General features: G+C 40.3%; 1 protein-coding gene across 11 annotated transcripts in view; it reads right to left on the bottom strand.

Moving 5' to 3' along the window:
• AFG2A (AFG2 AAA ATPase homolog A) overlaps nt 1-16,983 on the bottom strand; it is a 208,853-nt gene extending 191,870 nt beyond the window's left edge. For 6 of the 11 annotated variants that reach the window (XR_011140844.1, XR_011140845.1, XM_068941624.1 and 3 more), the window contains exons 1-9: nt 16,796-16,968; nt 15,707-15,831; nt 14,884-15,041; nt 11,476-11,534; nt 9,635-10,288; nt 7,198-7,327; nt 6,483-6,539; nt 5,505-5,628; nt 3,719-3,974 (exon numbers count right to left, since the gene is read on the bottom strand). Coding sequence is in view for 9 of the 11 variants with exons in the window: in XM_068941624.1 (XP_068797725.1) it covers nt 3,719-3,974; nt 5,505-5,628; nt 6,483-6,539; nt 7,198-7,327; nt 9,635-10,288; nt 11,476-11,534; nt 14,884-15,041; nt 15,707-15,831; nt 16,796-16,931 (1,699 nt within the window). In the remaining 2 variants the exon portion in view is untranslated. Of the gene's footprint in view, nt 1-3,718; nt 3,975-5,504; nt 5,629-6,482; nt 6,540-7,197; nt 7,328-9,634; nt 10,289-11,475; nt 11,535-13,570; nt 13,633-14,883; nt 15,042-15,706; nt 15,832-16,218; nt 16,368-16,795 lie in introns of those variants that run through there. The other 5 variants (XM_068941623.1, XM_068941620.1, XM_068941625.1 and 2 more) reach the window with 4 other exon arrangements.
• Between the last annotated feature and the right edge of the window lie 101 nt (nt 16,984-17,084).

Below are 17,084 nucleotides of genomic sequence, written 5' to 3' on the forward strand. Positions count from 1 at the left end.
GTTGTCAGCTCTTGCGCCAATAGTGTAAGCTTCGTGATACCTGGCATTTTTCCAGTAAACACAATCACATTATTTTGCAGTCTCATTTCTTAAAAAGCTAAGGCTATCCTTAGTAGAGAAAAAGGGACTGAAAGAAAAATCCACCAGCATTTTAAAAAAAACACAGAAGGTCAAATAAAAGCACCCCTGATTTATGATTATATCCATCTATATATGACTACTTCACAGGTGTTGTGGTTGTAATACCCTGCTCGGAAAAGCTCAGAGCACACTCCACAGATTCTGCAAGTTTCTCATCCACCATACCTTCTCCTCGCCCATTCCAGTATACAGAGCACTGCAGTTCCGCACATACCATAAACAGGGGAGCCTAAAAACTTTTAGTGTAGATTGAACATTTTAGGCTTTAGGCTTGCAGGTCTTTTTTTAGCCTAAACGTTTTAGCCTTTAGGCTCCTAAAACCTTTCAATGACTTCCATGAAAACGCACTGAGTTGCTGAACAGAATACAAAACATGCCTGCCTGACCCCAGAAGTATCACTAAGCAGTGCTTGCACTGGAGAACAAATGAGTTCTGCCAAGAAAACAGCTGGAAATGTTAACTCTACAATAGCTACACAGTTTTCATTAACCCACGTTCTTCAGAATCATACAGAGGACAAGCATAAAAGTTTTTAGAATCAAGCATCTCAGAAAACCTGACTACAGATGATAAAGTGAAAGTTTGCCTATCACAGCCCTTCAACTATCATATCATATACTTTGTTAGAGTCATTATATACAGCCACATTCTTCCTTGGTTTATATAAGCAGTATATATAAATATTATACATGCATACAAAAAATGGAGTGGAAATATAACGATAAGGAAGGAAGACCCCTTTAGAAAATACCTAAACTTGTTATTAACTATACAAATATGTTTAGCCGGTAAGCTCTTTTGGGCTTTCCAGACACAAATGAAGTACCTAAAGGTACACACGAGGCAACCAGGACTCAATCGTTTCCCAAAGACCACTACTGCAACCCAACTGATGAGCAACAATAATCTTGGGCTAAAAACTGAGTATGTATTTCTGGGTTCAGAATTTCCACTTTTAAATTAATTTCCATGTTTTACATGTATTTAAACACACATCATCTGATCTCATCATGGGTGAAACTGGCAGTTAACCTTAAAATTTGTGAAAGAACTTTTAACTTAGAATATTCTAAATACCAAGCATTTTGCTTATTTACAAATGGACACCAGTAATCTTAACTGAATGTTTGTATTGTGTTTTATGCTGTAATGTATATGAAATACTATGTTCAGTTCTGAGCACTGCATTACCAAAAGGTTATTGACAAACTGGAGGGAGTTCAGAGAAAATCTACAGAAGTTCTCAGAAGGCAGGAAGGACTTATTTACAAGGAAAGATTAAACGAGCTAAATATTTATAGCTTGGCTAAGTAATGAATGAGGAGGTAGAGGACACGAGAAGAGCCTACAGATATCTGAAGCGTGTAAACAGTAAGGAGGGAGAGTGAATATGTTGCACCAGGATGTAAACAGAATAGCACAAAGCTAAACAAGGACAATTTAGGCTGAATATCAGAGAGCATTCCTGCACAGCAAGCCATTTTGGCCCATGGAATAATTTCTTCAGTGAAGCAACAGAAACCCACTGCTGGGAACATCAAATAAGACTAGACAAAACACTGGAAAATTTGCCATATGGAATAACCTTGCTCTGCTGGGGAGAAATATTACCTCACAAAAGCTCATCTTTTCCAATTTTAACTCCAATGAAAGTGGGAACATTTTACACGATGTTGAAAACTTAATTTAAAAAACAGATTTCAAGAACTCGATCGTAAAAAAGAACGTTACCGACAAATGCTCCTTAAACATGAGGAATTTAAATTTGGTTTATGTAATACTTCAACTAAATCATGCTTTTACAATTTTTGGAAAAGAAAAAATATATCTAGGCTGCAAAGAGTTAAAGGAGTAGAACTGTATTTTCCCCAGCAGAGGTCACTCCAAGTTAATAAATGACAAGGAAATTTAACAGCATGAATTCAAACCTTCAGAAAAAAGATTAATAGAAAGGCGACGTCTCGGTCCTCTCACTCTAAGAAGCACTGCGTTAGCATGCAAAGCTCCCAGATAACAGTATGTCCTGCAGGTGGATATTGGTAAGCGCCAGAAGTTTTGGATTTGCATGACGCTGAGTAAAGGCAAAATGGTCATTTACACAACATTCAGAATTTATTTTCTAGAAGTTCCTCATAAAGTGGGTAAACGTATCAGCTATTTACAGCTGGATAATGAAGTGACCAAAGTTAGAGAATCAATGCAGAATTCAAATCGCAACATTTTTCACTGAAATTAAAATTTTTGATTACAGCAGTTAAGTATTTACTATGCAAAGACTGTGACACAGGAGGGCTGAGAGACTTCCAAAAAAACAGAGGAATAAAAATAAAAAGGGAGTCTGATTTTTGTTGTTCTTTGTACATATTTCTTTTAAAAAGAATGTTTGCTAACTTAAAACAGAACTATAGCCTGAGCAGCACTATAAAAAGAATACCCACACATATTTTTTTTCCCTCTTGATCCATACACAAGTCCACAAATTCATATGGGAGAACTATCCCTTAAAATTCTGGAAATTGGCAAGTTAAAACCTTCCTGTCCCAGGTGCCATCACCCCTAATAAAACTTCCGTCATCTTAATAGTTGATTCTGATGAAAGAATTAACTGTGCTCTGTGCCACTGCCAGAGGAAGCTGTCCCAATGCCAAAGGAAATTAAAGCAAGCAACACATACAGCAAACATATTTGCCAACTACAAGGAAGAAAACATTCGTAAGCAGAACCAAAGAACCATAGTTTAACTAGACTGTTTTAAAAGGCTGCTCATGGGTAGATTTAAGGTCCAACACTGAAACTGCATAGACCCATAGAAGCAAGACGTTAAAATTGACTGAGCTTATTATTTCTAATGTTTCATCCAAGGAAAACAGAAGTGAACTTGTGTTTAAGTATTCCTTGGAACATACTGAACCCTCACTGCCATGAGCTGTGGATAATTCTGCTGGGCTATGTCTGTGCAGAGGCTAAGGGATGCTTTCCAGCCCCAGCTCAGGGCATGCACTCCAGCTGCATTCCAGCTCCACTGCAGAACCAGACCTGGGTGCGTGCAATCCCATAGCTCTTGTCACAAGCTCCTGATCTGCAGGCAAATGAAATACAGGCACAAAAAGCAGAAGAGTACTACAATAAACGCTAGCCAGGTCCGCAATCCGAACATCTTGGGAATCAGGATCTGTAGGAGAAGCTGTCTAGCCCTAGCAACTCAGGACTTTGCGCAGAAGGAGTAGGCTCTAGAGCCAGAAAACTCTAAGGGATATATCAGTTAACTCATTAAACTATTGGTAAACAGAGAGACCGCTAACTATCGTATGCTAGAGATGGTACAAGGGATTCCTCCGCGTTATTAATCTCAATGTTAATTTTTAAAATACATTAATCCTCATGAAAGAGCTTTTCTAGTTTACAAAGGAACAGATAAACTGGTATTCCTCATACTCTATATCTGGTTATGTTTTCTTGGATACAATCCGTCCTTTCAAAAGCCACTAGTATAGACTGTGGACTTTTTTTTTTTTTTAATCAAACGAAGAGATTAACAGTAAAGTCAGATCCTAAATAAGATACATACACCCTTACCTGCTTCCTTGCACAAGGCTGCTAAGTCTGCACCCACATATCCATGCGCACGATCAGCCAGTTGCGCTAACTCTGCTGCTGTGAGTGAATGAGGAACTTTCTTAAGAAGCTTTTGGAGTATGTCCAGCCGGTCCTGTGCATTAGGAATCCCAATTTCTATTTCTTTATCAAAACGCCCAGGTCTGCGCAGGGCTGCATCCAGTGCATGAGGACGATTAGTGGCCCCAAGTACCAAGAGCTGCCCTTCACTGCCCTCCTGAATAGACCAAACAATGGAAAATATTAATTTAAAATGAGGATTAAATCTCATACAGCTTATAAACATACTTCCTGCTCACTTTTCACAGAAAATTTTTCACAATAATACACCCCAAAAGTGATCCCAGCCAAGCTAACCATCCATGCAATTTAACAGTATGGTAGGCTACATATACATATAGATAATTCAAAAGAAACTTTCCTCCGAGATCCTCCTCATCCCACTGTCTCTTGCTCTAATCACCAAGAATCTGCTTTCCTCTCCTTCAGTACCTTTCAGGCATGAGTCTCTGCCTTCACTGTTGTGCAAAGTATTTGAGGATATCAGTACACAGCTCTGCTCACAGTCAGAGAAGATGAATTCTAACTAAAATCAACAGGAACGACCAGGAAAACAGACAGCCTCTCTTGCAAAGGACAACTCAAGGAACTAAGACTTTGGTCCAGCAAAACAGAGCCTGAGAGGAGCTAAGACTAGTCTCAGTAACTGAAACTTCCCTGTACCAGGAAGGTAAGCACAGAGGAAAGAAAATTAACTGTGTAAGCTAAAAGACAGTGTTGGCACAAGAACAAGAGGTAGCAACAGACCTTGAACAAACAAAGGTGGGAAACAAATTATTTAATGTATCAAATCAGCAGAAGCAGGAGGTAACAGAAGAGCTGTTCAGAAGGAAGAGCCATCAAAAATCCAAAGCAGTGTCCTCAAGCTCTGCTTTTTCACTTTTAAAGTGATACAAAATCAGCTGGGAGGTCTCCTGCAGTGCCATTCTCTTTTTGAGAATGAAGCACTTTACTCAGGAAGAACGTCCATTAGTCTTTGCCAACAGAAAACATGCTCTGCCTGTGACCAATTCCAGATTGGCCAAGTCAAATCACTATACAGGAAAACAAGGACAAACTTGCAGATTAAATAAACAAAAGACACCGATTTTCACATTGTGAACAGCATTCTTTCATCTACTGTCCTGCTAATACTCAGAAAACAACAGATCAGAGATTAGCAGACTTTATAGGCATAATTCATAAGACATTGAAGTGCTTTTAAAAAGCTTTCTGAAGAAACAGAAAATTTAAGTCCTAAATTTTACTATGGGAATCTTGACATAGCTACTGTTTTCTTTAATAATGCAGGTTAACTATCATCATAAGTATTTTGACTTAATTTCAGAGCAATAACAATAGCCAGGTTAGTTCAATGACAGGGTGTCACTAAAATCTCAGTTTTACCTACAAAACTACAAAACACAAGAAGGCAAAAGAAAGACAGTAAATGGAAGCAAACTTACTTTCTTTTGTAGTTCGAAAGCTCTTCCAAATATCTTAACCTTAATCTCACAGTTATTGACAGACATCTCTCATCTCTTTTTCCTAGTATCTAACAAAGCATTAGATTACTATATAAAGTTTCACCTAAGGCTGGTTTCTTTTCTCCCATCAAGTGACGCACCTAAAATTGGTTGCACTATAGAAGCAAATTTATTTTGCTCAGCTAGTCCCTGTACAGATTGTCTCAATACAGTCTACTTACTGAGCCAATGCCATCCATTAATGTCAGCAACGAAGCTACAACTCTCTTTTCAACTTCATTCTGGGCCCCTTCTCTCTTTGGACAGAGTGCATCCAACTCATCTATAAATATAATGGAAGGGCAACTGACAAAAAAAAAAAAAGAAAAGAAAAAAAAGAGGGAAATAAACATTAAGGCAAAGATTTGCAAAGCTGTTTAAGGAAAATATCCAGTTCCTGTTAAAATTAACAAGCATCCCACTCCATTAGGCAACTTAAAGTTTCAACGTTGAATATGATGCTACTCAAAGAGATAATTAAAATTACTAATATTTTACTGAGACAACTAATGCCTTTAATACCTCCAGAGCTATTCTTCCCTGACACTCTCCCAAAGACAGAAAAACACACAGATTTCATGGCTAAAAAGACAGTGGGTTTTTTTGCCATCTCTGCAGACACAGGAACTGGTAGCCTTTTGCTAATGTATTACAAACATCAGTTACCTGGAATTCTAAGTTTTGCCCTGCCCAGTCTAACAGAAAGGGTAGAGTGCCACCGTAATTCTTCAGGCATGCTACACCCAGTGCCAACACGCGATTATTTAGAACTAGCTTTCACATCTTAGCACAGTACTACATTGCTCTCCAAAAATAAAACTAAACAGAAAAATTCAGATCCAGGTGAAACTCTAGCTAATGCTTCCATCTGGTGAAATAAGTGTACAACACGCTAACAATAGAGACCTAGTGATTTGGCACCATCTGTAACAGCCCCTTAAATATGATAATGTCTAAAAGCATTTAATAGGCATACTAGAACTTCACTGCTTTCCTTTTAGCTAAGCTATATACAAATAAGTGTACTTCCTTTTAAAAACCTCTGCAGGAGAATATTACAATTCAAAGATTCTTGCAATGTTTTTTCTTTTAAAAATTTTAACACTGGAACCAATACTGCAAATAAGCAAGCATAAATATAATTATCTAAAAGAACATACCGCAAAGAAGCTTCAGCAAATATCTGACGTAATCTTGATTCAGATTCTCCATAAAATCTGCAATATTTAAAACATTTTAATAAGAAACATTTTTTTCGTATTCTCCAGGCAACTTGGAAAATTACTCCTCCTGTGCTCCAAAAAGCCATAGCCCTCCCTTTCAAAGTCTCCAGTGAATCTGTGAGGTACAGGAAAATCTGAAATAATCTTTATTTCCACAAGAACAAAAAATTAAGGTAAAATGGGGCACAAAGAAATAATCAATTTGCAGCCAGCAAAAAATTAGAGAGAAAAGCTTACCTCTTCTGTGTTAGAAACATTCTGTATTTTTATATAACAAAGACAAATGCGTTCCCTGGAGAAATTAACCCATAGAATCTCATCTTTTCATTTCCATATGTTTTAACAAACAAGTCACTTGAAATGTGGCAGAAATAACTAACATGCAGTTACAGATGCTGTTGAAATCCTCTTTATTTAGTCCACGCTTTGCACAAATTTCTAAGCCAAATCAGATGAACCACTTTTATTACAACAAGATACACAAGCCCTACTGAGGAAACCCTGTCTCATCTATTTCTGACTCTTGCACAGATAGCGCATACTCAGTTCCACACAGAGGAATGCTGGATCTCCAATAGGAGATGCCAGTACAGATTTTAGGTGAATATATTTATAGTATTAATGAAAAAAAAAAAAAATCGGGTGGACTTACTTGCTTATTATTTCAGGACCATTAATAACAGTAACATGAGCGCCAACCTCATTTGCAATAGCTTTGGCAATCATAGTCTTCCCAGTACCTGGCGGGCCATATAATAGCACTCCTCTAGGAGGAGGAATTCCTTTAGATAAGCACATGCACACAAACAGAGAAGAAAGAGTTATTTGTGCTGAATGCCTGACTGAACAAGCTGCACTTGCACATTTCATTGCCCTGCAGTTATTTTTTATTATAACTTGACCTCAGAGTTAACTTCTTTAACCAACCTGTCACTTTGATAAAATGGTATGCTTTCAAAGGGAAGAGCTCTCTGCAGGAAACATTTGCAACACTGTTACGTGGGGCACACATCTACATTACTGTCTTCTATAGTCCAAATGATTCTGTCCAAAAGGCAACCATCTAAATTGCTGTATTTTTTAGTAGCTTAACATTATCACATTCCATATATTTTCTTCAAAACATTATTGGACTGAGTACCCAACGCTCATGAATGTACTTTATCCAAGACTCTTACAGCCTCATCGTTGCAAGTTTCCAACGTCAGAAAACCATTTCCCTTCAGCAGTCCAAAAATTTTCAGAAACACTGTAAGGCTTGACTCGAGTATCTAGAATTAACTGCATCCTAAAGAATTCTTATAAAAATATGAAAAAAAAACCCCACATCCATACAATAAAAAGGATGAATTGGCTCTTTAACAGCAAACGCTAAGAGCTGAAACAGAAATCATTCAGGCACAGACTATAAGGGTCAATGGAAGAACAAGGTACTCCTGCGTACAGTTAAAACCGGACAGAAGTTATCTATAACTGGAGTAAAGTAAGATTACGATGACAGGTAAGAGTGCAGAAAAACATTTCAGATCATAAGGCCAAATTAAACGCCCACGAAGCCAAAAACGCTAAGTGAAAAGGCAAAAAGATGAGACAAGCTTTTAACAACGGGCAGACGCTAGCATAAAAGGCACGGCTGAAATACGACCGAAAAACAAACATCAATCCTGTACTGTAACGCCAGACAGAGCGAGCGATGCACGGAAGACAGGCTACATCAGAGAGGTGACAGAGGAAAACTTATTAAGAAACTTCTGGGAATAATATATCTGATGTGAACAGAAAGACCACATCTTATAAGTAATACACTTGAAAGGACAAAAGTTATCTGCTGCTAATTGACAGAGGATAGAAATGAAGTGGCCTATGAATCGGTTACTTTGCAACAGTCCACTAAAGCATGCGCTGCTCCCTCCTGTGGCTTTTACTTTACGGGCAAGAAAGGGAGCTGCCAGATCAAAGGTCTCACCTAAAGTGACTTCCTAACTAGCCAAGAGCAGATAAGGACTCCCAACATTTGGAGGGTTATTCAGTAAGTAACTGGGAGAGGGGAGGAAATATCATCCTCCCTCATATGACCAGTAGAGCCTCTGATCAAGCACTTCTGGGATGAAGTATGAAAAACGTTGATGCTGAAGAAACACTTCTGCCAGCACGAGAACATGTAGTGAATGCTGAGGTTGGAGGTCAATGACCTGGGCTGGAGAGTGGATTAACACTCCTCACTCCATCCCACTGACACCCACAGATTATGCCCATGCCACGCACACCAAAAGAACCATCTGTGTTTTATGGAAATGGCGCCAGCGTTCAGTGAAATCACCTCAGAAATGAAAGAAAAGGTTGAAATGAAAGAAAAGAAATGAAAGAGAAGTGTATAGGTGAGAGGCCTGTCTCACAGTGATGGACACCTAGACTAGTACAATAAGCACTCATGCCTGCTTTATGTACATAACCAGTTGTGATAAATACACAGTACCTTTTTTTTAATCTTTATCATAGAAATCTTCTAAGTTCATGTATATGTTAGATATAATTTAATATATGGGAATATTAATCATATTAGCTTTTCAACCCTATAACTCCATACTAAACATGCTGAGGAGTTCGCGCAAAAATCCTCAAACACTGCCTTAAAATTTTACAGGAACTCTATAACAAGCAGGATTAAAAATAACAGAAGATGTAATCTGACTGAATTTTTCTTAATTTAAAAAACATATTTAGTTCACGCTACAAAAAAAAAAAAAAACTTACGAAGTCACAAGAAACATCTGCACCTTTCACATGTCTGAGTATAGAAGTCTTCACTGTTTGCCATAAATTCTGCTTATGGATACCAGAACTTTCCTAGATACACCTACTTCTTTCCTACTCAATTATTTTTCACACAAGCTAAACATTACATCTTCATAATATCCATACAGTATGATTATAAAGAGTTTGACACTGTTTGTACACCCAAGTATACCAAACCAGTATTAAATAAAAAAGTCAGTGTATATTTCTGGTGGAATAACTCAGTTAAAAAAAGTCATGTTAAAGAACAAAAATTGCATCAAATGAAGAAAACCAACTCTTAGACATCATACCGTAACGCCTGAACAGTTCAGGTTGCTTCATTGGCAGTTCAATTGTTTCTCTAATAGTTTTGAGCTGGCTGCTTAACCCTCCTATCATATCGTAGGTAACCTGAGATTCACAGTCACCATCTTCTGCCTCACTGGTCCTAGTTTCAATGAAATTGATTCTAGTTCTTGAAGAAATGAAATAGAAAATGTCCGCACTGCTTATCATTCCAGGTTTGCCAGTCAGTGGGAGTCTCTCACCACCTCCTTTCCCAGCCAACTTCAAATCATCAGTGAGGTCTATGACATTTTCCTTGCTATAATTAGGTTCATCTGTCTGACCAGAGTCTCGACCACCAGCTACCAGAGCAGAACTGGGTGTAACTGGTGACCCTGGAGCCATTAGTTTGCTTGGCGTGCTCAGAGATGCAATCTCCAGAGTATCGTCAATGCCCATCTTGCCGAGCTGCAAGGACAGATCTAGTGTACTTGTCTCTAGTGTACTTGTCTCCAACTCAGATTTTTCAAGGTCTGGCTCATGCATTTCACTGGAAATGGCACTGCCCGGGGCGGTCAGCTCTGCACCATCAGTTCCTTTCACTTTCATCACCACGATGTTACAAAGTTTGCCATAGAAAGTGAAAGCCAAGAGGTTTCCTGGCAAAACTACTTTCCCATCTATGATAAGGTTCAAAAAGAAAAAGAAGAAAACAAAAGAGAACAAATTTCAATTTAATTTGGCAGAAACAACTTTCAGACACTGTTGTACTAGAATAATTATTTACCAGTAAGCCTAAGAGTGCTATAAATTAACACAATTAAAGGTTACGTAATTTAAAAACTGTTGCAATCATTTTGCCTTCTAAAAATGATTCTTCTGCACACAAGCAGACTGTACGGGATGAACATTCATCATTAATACATGTTAACCTGTGTACTAAGCTCGTTATTAATCTGAGTTTTTTACATTTCATACAGCATACGGAGTGAGATTATGGAAACAGTATGTTAAGAAGTAAAAATTTTGTATTTGCTATGAGCATCATAGGTTTACAATATTTCATGTTTAGCCCACCCGCTTTGAGAATTTTGGCCTGGAAAAGAAAAGGTCTTAGCCTTCACATTCACAGAGAAAAATCTGGAAGTGATCTGAAGGCATCCTAAAAGTCACAAAAAAAATACAGGCAAAAATGTGAACAAGATTTATTATATCTCGCCAAACTCATGAATTTGGAATCCAGTTCATGTTTTGTGCTTCTTAGCTTAGCAAAGCAGCTTGGCGAGTTTGGCAATTTAACAAGTTTGGCAATTCCTAAATCAGAAGATCCTCCCTGAGTAGAACAATTAAACCTTTGAATAATACTACCTTATCTGTGCAGGAATTTGTGATTTTTTTCTGACTTACTTATGCATATCTACCACCCAACGTATATTAATTTTGCTCATTTACCACCAATGTAAAAAAAAGCTTCATGATACAAGATTTAATGTTAATAGTGATCCCTTATCTTGTTTTCAATACGCAGTACTGAATTATTTCTCTTCACAATGTAAACTCTGAAGTGCATCACAGTATCAGCCAGAAGACCACCAATAATTGCTAAACAACTGCAGCCTGAACCAGTAATAGATATAGATACAATAGACTGAAAATCAGGATTAAGGCAAGTTAATATAGCATAGCAGAATGATTTAGCCCAAAGCAGATATACCCCTAAAAGAAGGGCAAGCACAACAATGTCCTGTTTGCTTTGTCTCAAGCCCTTCATGAAGATCATAAGAGGAAATTGTTTGCATTTCTATCTAAAACTTGATCACGCACTACAAAAATAAAATAGTCAAAAGAAAAGCAACAAAACTTATACCTAGGTTTCTCAGTAGACAGACAGACATTTCCTCAGCATTAATAGAGGCATCCTTGTCCCTGTGGTAGGGAGATAAAATATTTTTCCAATCAGTAACTACTTAATGAATGTCAATTACTTTACACTATATAATTTAACCCCACAAAGAAAGAAAAAGGATTATTACATTACAATCTATGAATCATTTTATTTTAACTCTGAAGATATTGGTCTCATAGCTAACAGCAAAAGTGTAAATATTTAAGTTTGTGTCATTTTTCCATACAAAAACTAAATTAAACAATATAATAAGTTAAATTTATCATTTCTTAAGATTACAAATACAGAATACATGTTCCTTTTGATTGACCACAGACTGGTTATTGCTACATATATTGAACTGAAATTTAATTTCATATAAGAAAGATCTCTTCCACCCCTGCAAATACACATAAGCATAGTCTTTGACAGACATCTTGAGCACTTTGCAAAACTGTGCATGTCTTCAAGCGCTGAACACACACTATCAAAACAGTGAGAAGTTTTACCCACGATACCTTTTCTAATCCTTTATTTAATCTAGTTTTAAATGACTCAATAAGTCAGTCTTAGGTCACTTCCGTATTCAGTCCTGGCCGGGCCTACGGCACTTTCTCAAACACACAGTCTCATCACCAGGGTTTAGCAGAGGACCACACGTGTGACTGAACACATCTAAACCCCACTAAGAGCACAGACGTCACTAATTCCCCCTACTCCTCAGATACCCTGCAGCTTATAAGGCTATTGTGATTCAATCATGTGCCTGAGTCCAAAGAGATCAAGACGTTTTTCCACGATATATAGTTTATTCACACAACTTTTTTCCTGTTTCAGTTATAGTTCTACCTTTTACTAAAACCCATTAAGTAACTTATCCAGTTCATCAGCATTTATCCCCCTTAAAATATCTCTGTGATCCTCACCAAACAGCCCTTATGCTTTCACTATAAAGTAAAGCTTTCATATGTTCATATTGCAGAGAAACATCCATGACTTTGTAAGCGCTCTGATACGTATGATGAAATGCATTACACCAAGCTAAACAGCCTTAGCACGAAAGGCATTTAAAGCAGATACAGCAGCTGCAAATAAAATTACGATCAAGAGAGGGAGCTCTAGACCTACACATAAAAATCTCCATCATTTTCCTGAGCAAGGAACAAATTCGAGAGAAAGAAGGGTATTATTCTAGTTTTGAGGAGGTCTCAAAATACCAGAGCCTGTGTGACAAGTAAACACATTTAATTAGGTTACTGGGGTCTAGGGTTAGGAAGTTGATTTTTAACTAAAAAATAATAATAATTCATACATGCAAACAGCTCCCCAAAGCTATTAATCTGCAGAGAATGAACTCCGGAAGTATCTAAAAATTAGGAAGTACTTGGATGATGGGATTTCTATTTATTCTTTAAACAACTGGATATTCTTACATGGTGGGGTGGCGCTAAGGCTTATAGTATATTAACAGGCTTAAAAAACATGGCCAGCTCCTGTTTTCACTCGTAGAGTAATTCTTGGAAATGAGGTATGTATAGTGTAAGACCTGGTGGTTCACTATGTAAAATAATCATTCCAGGAGCCTAACTCTTGAAACAAAATCTTGTCTGAGAAGGAAAATTGTGCTTCTGGAATAGTTTCCAAAGGTTTACTGTAATCACAAATATTTCAGAAATTATAAGCAATTCCTCTGACTTTATTCTTAACCATGTCTTTCAATAAAAGTCACAGCTTTAAAAAAAAGAAAGCATTGCATATTAATATGCCAACATATATACAGACTAGGTTTAATTATTTAATATGCATTATTTTGTTTTTTATTTTTAATGAAATGAGTGTTTTCGACCACTTCTATAAGCAAACAGCATGTAATAATAATCAGACTTCCTACAGGCTTAAATCAGCCATAGCAGAAAGATGTAATTACATCATTTTTTCATTTTCTGGTGAGAAGAGAGGCATGAAGGGGAAAGCAAGCTGACTACAGGGAATCAGTACAGAACACACAGAGTCAAGTTTACCAGTAAAACTATAATTAAAACTAGACTGGTTATACTACTGACAAAGTCAAGATCACCTCACTTGCAGCTCACTCACAGCACTTCTGAGAGTCAGTCTGCTGGAAAACAGCCTCTCTCCCTTAAAACAAACACAGATAAGGTCCCACTCAAAAACTGAGGTTTGACAAGCTAGCAGAAGATAATGTACAGAAATTAGTACTTTGAAGCTCTTTCAAAAGTAACTGTAAAATAACTTTATTTAAGAAATAATTACAATCAGATTCCCTGTCAAATCAAACGCCGACTCAGTGGAATGACACCCCCCCCCCACAAAAAATCATTTGGCAGATGAATAAACTCCTTTTTTAAAAGCCTTTTTAATTTCAAGGCAATTTTGATTTGCACCTTCTGCTCTCCTTCTTCTGTAAATTTCAAGTTTAAAAAAAAAGAAAAATACTCTGTGAGAGTTTCCAATCTTAAAAAAAAACATTCTAATAAATAAAAGTGAAGCATGAAATCACACAAATACAAAACTGAAGGTCTAGGGAGAAACGATTGAAAGTCCTTCACTCTCCTCAGCCTATTAACTGCAATACGATTTTTCAACAAGAGCTTCTCAGATAACAGTTTGCAGCATAATTCCCAACACCAGCAGCAACACAGGCAAAAGCTCCTTCTGGTCCTTTCTAACCTGACATCAACTGTATGAGCAGAGATTATCCTCATCCTTTACTCAGAAGTTGGGGAAAAAAAAATCTGCCCTGATCATGCACTGAAACACACTTGCCTAAAGCAAACGTTAAGCAGCCTGATCTCTACTTCAGGAGGTACTGGCCAAGATCACTATTTGTTAATTTAACATAAAATGACAAACCTCCTACGACTAATGGATTTGGTGGCATCATATCCTCCAAAACAGCTCTGCCCCTCAGCTGAGATTTTGTAAGATAGCTGAGCACTCTAGTGACATGTCACACTGCCCACAGAGGAGGCTCTGCTTCATTTTCTTTCCTTCTTCCACTTCTCTTTTGCCATCCCTGGCAATCACCTAACAGCAGCTAATCAAGCTTGCTTAATTAGCATGAAATTATCTACATCTTGTTTACTTAGTTTGCTGCCAGCTCGGAGAGATGGATCAGTACTAGACCTGCTACAAGAGAGAAGGGTGGCACTACACAGGGAAGAAAGGAAGAACGCTTCTTTTTGCAGCGGTTCACCACCAGTTATTAAACTTTAGCCTTAACCCTATGAACATCCGTGCATGTGTGTCTTTGTGTGCATACTCGTTCCATCACAACAGAGAGCAAAATGGCATCTTCTAAGAGGTAAGAGTTTGCTGTGCAAACCAGATGCCTTGCGGCACATCAGTAGGTTTTGACAAGTTCCATACCTCAACTTTACATCTATTTCTTCTGCCTGGATGACTGCACCAGTCACAGGCTGCACAGTGACTGAATCACCCGGATTTACTTTCAGGTTCTTCTGCGTGGTTTCACTCAGTCCAACTCTCCCTCCTGGAAAGCCTGCAGTAGGCCATGCAGTACAGACCTAGGAAGAATTCGAAAGAAAACAACGGTCACTCCTCTAAGAGATTCCCCCCTCCCCCCCGTTCTTAATCCTCCAAGTAAGAGGTGACAGAAAAAGTTAAGGCTTTTTAATAAAAACATGGGCTGGGGGAAAAGAAAGATTAGGTTGAAATCTTATTCCATGGACAGCTAAGATATAAGCAGCACTGAGTTCTTAAGATATGAACTAAGATACTTTTCCCTTAAAAGAAAAGGGCTGTATTTTGCATACCAAGGAGAGAAAAATTTTGCCAGGATTTTACAGATATGCTGCAGATAACACAAAGCACACGCTCTTCCGACTGGCAAAAGCTACAAACAAATGGACAAAACTACCAGTACAAAGAAGAGTAAAGCGCTATGCACATTCTTCTTTACAAATGAAATCTATGTGTGTATACATACATAGCTATAAATACATATGTATGTAAAGTGCACAGAGAATGTCTAAATTTCTTGAAAAAAGTACTGACATGCGCTCTTCCAGCGCTGAGAAAAAAAACACGTAACTACAGCATAAAAAGAACGGAAAATAACATTCACTATATTTCTAAATGCATGCTCCATTTTGGTCTGTTACTGAATACAACTGAAACGCGTTGATTAACCATAAGGAAAAGTGCTCAGATAAACAAAAAGGACTCTCACCTCTTGCCTTCCATCTACACTGGTAAGCAAGACTGGACGACCTATGCATATATTTGCAGATTTCATACTGTTGAGCGACAGCTGTACAAGGACTCTTCGGAGCATCTTTGGAACTTTGTCCTCTTCTAAAATTTTCAGGAGAAAATGTGTCATTTTTCCATAGATCAAATGAAGTCAGCATCTCTCACACGTGCCAGACGGTCAGTACGACTAACAAAACCCTTCCAAACACCCACACACACCAGCCCTCAGGTGATAACTCAGCCTGAGCTCCTGCCGCCGGGGAGAAGGGTTGTGCGCCCCAACGCTGCCCTCCAGCCTGGCGGCCGGTGGCTCCCCCTGCCGCAGGCCAGGGGCCGCCTTTGGGGAAAACAGTTCCATAACCTTTCCGAAGGGGCAATTAAAAAAAAAAAAGATCTAACAAACGGCGCTCTTGGAGCACGAGTGGAGAAAGCCAGCCACCGTGTCGCCCCACTCCCCCCCCCCCAGCAACGACGCGCCTAAAAACATACATGATTTAAACAGTGCTGCCAGCTGGTTATTTTATTCACTTTTAACCGTCTCAGGCACCTTCCTGCGTCGCTAAACTCCTTCCGCACAAAGCAGCCGCACGGTGCCGGTTTTCACGGCGGTCGAAGGCCCCCTCAGGCAGCGCCGCCCCCGCCCCGGCGACCGGCCGTTGCCGCACGCGCCCCCCGCTCCCTCCCGCCCCGGCGACCGGCCGTTGCCGCACGCGCCCCCCGCTCCCTCCCGCCCCGGCGACCGGCCGTTGCCGCACGCGCCCCCCGCTCCCTCCCGCCCCGGCGACCGGCCGTTGCCGCACGCGCCCCCCGCTCCCTCCCGCCCCGGCGACCGGCCGTTGCCGCACGCGCCCCCCGCTCCCTCCCGCCCCCTCCCCCGGCCGTTGCCGCACGCGCCCCCCGCTCCCTCCCGCCCTGGCGACCGGCCGTTGCCGCACGCGCCCCCCGCTCCCTCCCGCCTCGGCGACCGGCCGTTGCCGCACGCGCCCCCTCCCCCGGCCGTCCCCGCGCGCGCTTCCCGCCCCGCCACCGGCCGTCCCCGCGCGCTCCCGGCGCGGCCTCCCGGTACCTGCGTCCACGGCGTCCGCCGCGGCCAGCACCAGCGGCCCGCCCGGCGCGGCGCACGGCGAGGAGCTGCTGCCGCCGCCGCCACCGCCGCCCGCAGCCGGGCGGCCTTTGCTCTTCCTCCTGGCGGCGGCCGCCATGTTGCCCCGGCAGCGGCCGCCGAGCGCTTCCTGGTGCAAAGGGGCCGGCGCCGCCCCCGCGGCCGCCGCTTCCCGCCGCGCCATGGCGGGGTTGGGGCGGGCGTTGTGGCTGCGGCTGCGGCTGCTGCCGCCGGGGCCGGGGCCGGGGCCGGG

This window comes from Struthio camelus, chromosome 4 (assembly GCF_040807025.1).
Source record: "Struthio camelus isolate bStrCam1 chromosome 4, bStrCam1.hap1, whole genome shotgun sequence".
Taxonomy (NCBI): domain Eukaryota; kingdom Metazoa; phylum Chordata; class Aves; order Struthioniformes; family Struthionidae; genus Struthio; species Struthio camelus.